At 44.9% G+C, this 8,742-nt stretch overlaps 1 protein-coding gene across 1 annotated transcript in view; it reads right to left on the bottom strand.

The window, feature by feature from the left end:
* Positions 1 to 4,013, bottom strand: part of LOC308302368 (GDNF family receptor alpha-4-like) — a gene marked incomplete at both ends in the record, with an annotated part of 63,456 nt that extends 59,443 nt beyond the window's left edge. Inside the window, one exon of the mRNA XM_080746623.1 lies at positions 3,965 to 4,013. Coding sequence (XP_080602749.1) covers positions 3,965 to 4,013 — 49 coding nt within the window. The remainder of the gene's footprint in view (positions 1 to 3,964) is intronic.
* Positions 4,014 to 8,742: the final 4,729 nt, after the last annotated feature.

Below are 8,742 nucleotides of genomic sequence, written 5' to 3'. Positions count from 1 at the left end.
GACCGTCTGCGTGTGTGTGTGTGTTTGTGTGTGTTTTATCTCCATATTTCAACGTTTTCTTTCATGTTTTTCTTCGTAAATGAGTGCCTTCGTCATACTATACACAGGGTCGCTTGTATAATGTACCATTTTTGCTGCTTTTCAATTCTACGAAGTAACCGTTTTTCCAACCGACAGCCAGGATAATGTGAACATCATTTTTACACTCATCATCATCAGAACAGCTTCATGACTCCGCTGCAGCCTCAGCAGCCACACACACACTACTGCTCACCGTCATCATTGTCTCTGACCCAGGAAATGATAAGACATTAATGGTGTGTGTGTGTGTGTGTGTGTGTGTGTGTGTGTGTGTGTGTGTGTGTGTGTGTGTGTGTGTGTGTGTGCGCTCCAATCAAACTCCCGTTGTTCCAAATTCAGCTCGCTCGCACACCCCTGCCGTGCAAAAAATAGGCGCCATCAAGCGGGCCAAATTGACACGTCGGTGCGTGTGTGTGTGTGCGCGCGTGCGTGCGTGTGTGTACTGTGTAGGGGCGGTGGGGGTCTATCTGTGACCTGTCATGTCAGTGCTTCTAAAACAAATCCCTTCTGGGCTGGCTTCCCCTTTACAGCACTTGACTGGCCCGTCTCTCTCTCTCTCTCTGTCACACACACACACACACACACACACACACACACGGGGGGGGGGGGGGGCGTCGGCGTCACATATGCTTGTATATAGGAAGGAGCCAGTCGCCGCACCTGCCTGCCTGCTCGCCGATAAGACTCCTACTACGAGCACCGGCTCCAGATCAGCGTTCTTAGGCCTCTAGTGTTTGCACACCGCGGTGTGTCGGTTGACTGCACTTCCTCATTGAACAACTCCAACTGTTTATTCAACTGAAGACGAGGAGAATTTAGATTGAGAGACTGGAGGGGGAAAAAAAGAGAAAAAAATATATCAGGACAGACGCGACCCGCAAGCCGGAGAGGGTTCGCATAAAACCTCCCTTTCAGAGAGAGAGAGAGAGAGAGAGAGAGAGAGAGAGAGAGAGGGGTAAGTAGAGGGGGAGGGATGAGCGAGACTTCTGCAAAGAGATAGAGAGAGAGGGAGAAAGAGAGAGAGAGATGGAGAGAGGTAGAGAGCTGAATGAGTGTCTCTTCAACATTCTAAGTGTTACGACAACCCAGCAGACGATCATTAAAGAAGCCTCATAAATCCAACCAGTCCATTCCGTCTAGAAGCCGAACATAGCGGATCTTACAACCAGCTCTGCTGCATGGAACCTGTCATCGTCTTCATCATGCAACACACCGTCATACTATGAAGTACACATCCCGGACAGAAGGGCGTCGCCAAAAACTATAGCAAAAACCATCACAACAATTCACATCTAGCGTTATTGTCTGTCAGGTGGAAACCTCATACATCCAAAAGCAAAACTGTTAAGGCTCTATCAGAGTCCAGGGTGAAGAGCTATCACCTCAACGCGGTGTAGTTTTCTATAGCTATCACCTAAAAATGTATAACAAAGCCTATAGGTGATAGCTAGAAAACTACACCACGGTGAAGTGATAGCTCTTCACCCTGGACTCTGATAGAGCCTTTACTTTTCAGGGTTCAAATTCAAAAGTAGAAAAAGTAGCAGATCTACAAGCTCAATGCTTTTTGTGTGTAGGCTAGTCGGCCCATCTATGATCAAGTGGAAACAACACAAAAGGTTAGAATATGGAGATAAGAGGTTTCTGCCCGACAGCAATGATAACCTGCTGCACTGAACTAATATTGAAAATTATAATGAATAATAGGCCTATCAATATGATCTGTAGGCCTAAACATTATAGGATTTAGGCCAGGGTTCCCCAATAGGCGGCCCGCGGGCCATTTGCGGCCCGCAGGGGGCTACTGTCTGGCCCACACCAACCCCAGTAATAATCGTGGTATAAGAGCAGCAACAACACTAGTATATCGTCGTTGTCGGGTGGAAATCTTGTATCTTCAAATGTGTACGTTCTTTCGCAAATCATACAAGGCCGTCGCACAAAAGTAGTGAAAACAGCAGATCTACAAGCACACAACGCCTCGCACCGCGAGGCGTTGTGTGCTTGTAGATCGGCTGTTTTCACTAGTTTAAATCATTTTTAAAATGATAAATTCAAAACGAACGGTTTTGGACATACAAGATTTTCACCCGACAACGACAAAAACTGTCGCTGGAGTAGTGGGAATGCCACCGTCGCCCCCTGCAATGTTGTGGCCCTCGGCTTGGTACCCTAGACATAATTCGGCCCTTGGGGAAAACTAATTGGGGAACCCTGATTTAGGCTATAATGTAAAAAACACAGATTTGAGATTTAATTCGTTTTGAGCTCTCCTGAAAAGTTTGCAAAAAATAAAAAATAAATTAAGTTATGAATGATTCTATGCCCGATATGCCATAATAATTACCATTTGTTACAGTTCCAGAATGTGTCTTATACAGTGGTTCTCAACCAGTGGTCCGGGGGACCACAAGGGGTCCTTGAGGGGGTTCCAGATGGTCCCCAGCTAAATGGAGAGCTGGTGACCAAATGGATACGGCCGGGTCCGTTTGGTTTCATTTTACGCTCTCAAGAGTTAAATTATTGTTAAACATCTGCATTGCTTAATTTACAGTATACACAATTAGAGAATGTGGAAGAATTGTTATTTAGATCAACATTTGCCTGTTATCTCTCCTACTATAAAGCCTACTTTTTTTTGGACAAAATCGTAGGGTAGGCTGTCCAAATTCTGAGGTAGTCTATTCATCCAAGGACCGTTTCTCTATGTTTCTCTATATCTAAAGCAGTGGTTCTCAACCTGTGGGTCGGGGGGTCCCCAAATTATTTTGGAGGGTCCCCGGATGATTAACTTAATGTGCAACATTGTTTTCTCACTCAACAGTAAACAAACCAACCAATGAAAAATTTAACATTGGTCAAATTGTCAAATATTAGAGGTATAAATTGTGAAAATAGCCGATCTACATGCTCACAACACCTCGCAACGCAAGGTGTTGTGAGCATGTAGATCTGCTATTTTCACAATAGAACCGTGTATTACAAAAGGTAATGCCTCAACTCTTAGTGCTCGTCAGGGTGGGGGGTCTCCAGTTAAAATGTTTTTATTTTGGGGGTCGCAGCCTGAAAAGGTTGAGAACCACTGATCTAAAACGGTTGCTGGATGTCAATGAAAGCCCCGCATGCCTTTTCATTCTATAAGGCAGTAGAGGTTCGGTCTCAAAGTGGGGTCCAGTGGCAGTGACCCACAGTCCGGGGTAGTAGGGTACTTGAGGGAGGGAGGGAGGGAGGAGGGGGTTCCAGGGGGTCCCCACTCCCCACACTGCTCCCCAGCTAATCAGTTATAATATATTCTCCTATAGGCCTACTATAGCATCAAAAATCGGTTTAACCTTGCACTTTAACCCTATATTTATACTTTGACTTATAGTCTATTTAGCATATTCAAAAATAGCCCATGTAAGCTCTTCCCGGGGCATTGGATTCTGTGCGTCATGCATGAGCTTTTATTCCGGCTATTTAAAGAAAAATATAGGCTGTATAGGTCTATTTGTATGATTTGGAAAAATCTTGAAAAATGTGGAATCATTTTTGAAAATGTTCAAGTCATCTTCTCTTTTTTTGGAGGTCCCTGGCATGGCACCAAATCTTTTCAAAAGGAGAGGCGGGGGTCCGCATGCAGCTTAAATACAGACAGTGTAGCGTCTGTATTATACAAACGTTATGTTTCTACGGCACAGGGGCTTCCAAACGGACCCTTCAGTTTACAGCCAGGTCTGTGACAGAGTGCGCAAAATGGAACCAAATGGACCCTTTTCGGGTCCATTTGGTTGCATTTTGCGCACTCTCAGAGTTACATATGGCTGTCCTTGAAGAAATGCAGACAGTTGGAAGTTGGCAGAAAGAAGCAGCACATGCAGTTCCACGCCACGGTGGTCCTTACCTGACAAGAGGAGAGACAGCAGCATCATCCCGGGGAGCAGCAGCATCATGTCAGCGGGGGTCCGTCTGGTGGAGGACCACCACCACACACTCACACCGTTCACTGCGTCGCTGCCTGGCCGTCCGCCCGTCCCTCTGCCCCGGCTGGAGTGTGGAGTGGAGTCAGTGTAGTCCCAGTGTAGTCCCAACAAGACTCCCCAAACAACCAGAAAACACCAACAAACACTTTCCAAATCCAATGATGAATCAAAAAACGGGAATAAATAGAATGAAACCTCGGACAGATGTGTGCGCGGTGTGGTGTGGTGCCGTGCGTCCCAGTGTGAGAGTGTGTGTGTGTCACGGCAGTTCGACAGTTCCCCGCGCGTCGCGTGGGTCTTTTTTTTTGTTCAGCGAAGGTCTGCGCAATTCATCCACCCCAGTCCACCTCCACCACCACCACTCCCCTGCATGGAAACGGCTTTTAGAACATCATAATTAAGCGTCAAGCTTCTAGTCTATTACTGCGTGTGTATGTAGGCTAGATAAGTGTGTGTGTTGTGTGTGCGCGCGTTGTGTGTGTGTGCGCGGCGCGCTAGGCTATGCGCGTGTGTGCAGCCAGTATATGTGTCCTTGAGCCGTCGTGGAAAAGTCATCAAATCATGTCCCGGTGGGTTCCATCATCAGCGGAGGTCCCGAACAGAATGGAACGGAACGGTGTCACACACACACATGCTGCTGTGATGTTGACTGACTGGCGGAGGTTTAGCCTATTAACTACTGATTCTCTCTCTCTCTCTCTCTCTCTCTCTCTCTCTCTCTCTCTCTCTCTCTCTCGACCACCGTGCGACAGTCGGGTAACTCGGGTTCAATGACAGCTGGAGGCTGGAGCGCAACTTTGCGACGAGCCAACAAGAAGAGGTCTCCAAAGACAAAGATGCTGCGCAATAATAAGAATAGCCAAGTAACTAGAAAGATGCAATTCTGGGAAATTGCAAGTGATTGCTGTGACGCAGTCACTAATAAATTAAAGGCCTGTATATGGAGATCTCTGTGTCAGTAAGTCTTTGTCCCTCATATGCCCATATGGACATGGTTGAATCTGCATTTTCCCATTTGGCTACGCCTCAGGGCGACATGCGACCTCGCGCCACAGTGATGTGGACATCAGCGATCTCCATATATGGGCATAAAAGGGATGTGTTCCCCTGGCATCACAGGGATCTTCACATCGCCATATTTGGGCATAAAAGAGATTTGTTCCCCCTGGCATCAGGGATCTCTCTTAACAGGGCATCATTAATATTGATGACTTCAGGGAACTCCATATATGGGCATAAAAGGGATTCTGTTAGTGTGACATCACAGTGAAGCCAGAGCGTGATGTCAGAGCGGCAAACCAATTCTGTTAAGAGTGGTTCCCCTGACATCACAGTGCCATCAGAGCATCTAGACAGACGGACACGGACATGCTGTGACGTTTCTCATTGTAAACTCGGTCGCAATCAAGAACCGTCACATCTTGATTGGCTCTCACGCTCTGACATCACTGTGATGTCAGGGGAACCAAATCCCTTTTATTGCCATATTTGGAGATCCCTGTGATGCCAGGGGAACCAAATCCCCTTCATGCCCATATATGGAGATCCCTAATGTCATCAATATTAAGCCCATATCTGTGAATTCCAGTATATTATCACTGTGATGTCAGGGTAACCAAATCCCTTTTATTGCCATATATGGAGATCCCTGTGATGCCAGGGGAACCAAATCCCTGATGTCTTACTATAAATCAAACTATATAACACATCTCTTAGCAGAATGCAAGCAGACGAGTCCTGATGAAGCCTGTGAGAGAGGAGTAGCGTGGCAAAATAAAGTTTATCTGGAAAGATGGATGGAAGAATAAAGTCAGACAATATAGTCTGGTTGCCGAGTTGCCAACCACACTAATAATAGCCCACTATATCTTACCTTAATTAACCTTTTATGTGCTCTAGAACAAGTGCATATAAGCATCATATCGTCACTGTCGGGCAGAAACCTTGTATCTCCAAGTTTCAAATTTGTACTTTTTTCACCAAGCAAAGCCCTGCTTCATCATACAAGGCTGTTGCACAAATGTAGTGAAAACAGCCGATCTACAGCTGTTTTCACTAGTTTAGTTCATTTTTAAAATGATAAATACAAAACGAACGGTCTTGGACATACAAGGTTTCCACCTGACAACGACGATATTTATGTAGGCCTATTTGATTAGTTTTGTCTGAATGTCTTTTTACAATAATTAACTGTGGCCTACGGTCGGCTGGAAACCTCATATGTCCAAAACTGATGCTCTTCTATTGAGACATTTAGAGGCTGGACACGACCTTTGACACGATCCTGTTACGGTTACAGGGTTTGACACAAAGTTTGACCTGAGGGTCAACAATTCAATCTCTCCCCTGAGCAAGCACGCAGTCTAGCTCAACAGTAGTACACTTTTTACTTTTACTTTTTAATTTTTTTTAAGCAAACACATAGCAGATCTACAAGCTCAAAACTCATCTGATCGCTTAGAGATCGGCTAAAGAAATTTGACGTAGAGTGGGGAAAAAGCAATCCAAGTACAGTTGCAACACTGTTTCACTAATAGTCACAGGTTCTCAAACCAAGGAGGACCCCCAAATTGATATACATTTGGCTGTGGACCCCCATCTGAAAACGCTTTGTGCCAGGGACCCCCAGAAGAGAAGATTTTAGGCTATAAGTAAAAGAAAAATCTAGAGATTTAAAAATAAAATCACACCTATAGTGTGAAGTGTGGGAACCGGACAAAGCCAGATGTTGGAGCTTAGCTCCTGTTCCAGGAGCACTGCTGCTCATGTAGCCTACTAGCTCGCAGCCACACGCTGTGAGCTTGTAGATCTGCTATTTTTTTTAACCCATTTAGAACGGGTACATATTATTGTGTATCATTATTTTATGCTTTAACTATTGAAAAATAGCAGATATACAAGCTCACAGCGCGGCACCGAGTGCCGCGCTGCGAGCTTGCAGATCTGCTATTTTTGAAAAATCCTGAAAATTATAATTTTACCCGATTCTATCCACGGGTTTCCAACGCCCCATAGTGCATTGCGCAGACGCTGTACCGAGCTTCCGGCGCAGCAGCCGAGTGTGATTTACAAGCTCACAACGGGCTGCATCTGCGACGCGACGTGAGCTTGTATGTCTGCTGTTAAACCGGAAGTGTGGTCCAAATAATCTCCAGTAAACTCCCGCGGAAACAGGTGGATAAGTGTCTTTTGAATCCTTCTAAGGTTTTTTTTTTAAAAACCTATGTTTCTAAGTCAGCAATCTGGCCAGCCATTGTCAAAGAAAAGGTCCTTTTCACTTAAATGGAGCTCAGTTCTGTTCTTGAGAGACTACTATGTCAGTGGTTCTCAAACTTTTTCATGTGAAGGACCCCCAAACTGATATTTATTTGGCCACGGACCCCCATCTCAAAATATTTAGTTCCAGGGACCCCCCAGAAGCAAAATTTGAGTTACAAACGTTTGCTTTGAAAATACATATATTCAAAGATTTGCACACATTTTCACGACTCTTTCCAAAAATAGCAGATCTACAAGCTCGCAGCTTGTATGTCTGCTATTTTTCACTAGTTAAAGCATTCAATAATCCTAGGCCTATTAATATAGCCAACATAAAAATGGATAAAGTGGTTAAAATGATTATGATGCTATAAAAGCCAGAGTTTCCGATGTCTTTGCGTGCCAGGCACAAGTTTCCCGAGCTATTAATCAATTAGATTAGATAAAAAACAATCCAAAACCCGCGTGCACGATCCTCATGCACAATCCGTGCACCATGATGACATGCACGCGCCCACGTTAAAAGTTAAGAAAATCGTGGCAGTTAACCCGAAAATCACAGTTCTTTCGTGGCAGTCAATGTTTTAACTAGGCTAGTTTTGCTGGGAGGACACCCCCCCCCCACCACACACACACACACACACACACACACACACACACACACACACACACACACACACACACACACACACACACACACACACACAGTGAACCAGTGGTTTAAGTCAGGGGTCTTCAACGTTTTCAGGCCAAGGACCCCTTAGTTGAGAGTTCTCAGAATAAGGACACTAGGGTTCAAGTGATTAATATATAAAAAAAATAAAAACGTTTCTATCACACAAAGATTTGGACGACCCCCTATAGTAACTCTGAGGACCCCCTAGGGGTCCCGGACCCCCTGTTGAAGACCCATGGTTTAAGTGATTAATCTAATAACCTATAATACAAACAAAGGACAAGTTAGACTAGTCTAAACTCGATGATGCGGCTGACTAAAGATTAGGCTATTGATCCTGATCAATAGGCCTATAGCAGGACGGAACACTTCAACAGCAGAACATAATCACTCAGGGTTCTCCATAATGATTAAATAGCATAAAAACCTTCCTCCCATCATCAGCGTACCTCCTATAGAGCAGCATGCAGGGAGGGAGGGAGGGAGGGAGGGAGGGAAATCATACAGAATAAACCTCCATTACTCTCATATAGTCTCATGCAGCTAAAAGGATGTACTAGATTATTACACACGCCATGTTTTTTATTACACCCATTTTTTATTGCTTTCTCTCTCTCTGTCTCTCTCTCTCTCTCCCTCTCTCTCCATCCATATGCGGAGCGTGCCTCCATTTGGTGGAGGTGAGGATATCATGCTACAGTGGTGGAAAGTAACGAAGTACATTTACTCAAGTATACTGTCCTTAACAGTAGGTAAATGTCACTT

Source organism: Nannobrachium achirus (assembly GCF_963921795.1).
Source record: "Nannobrachium achirus genome assembly, chromosome: 17".
NCBI lineage: Eukaryota > Metazoa > Chordata > Actinopteri > Myctophiformes > Myctophidae > Nannobrachium > Nannobrachium achirus.
This window is presented reverse-complemented; position numbering and strand designations above follow the sequence as displayed.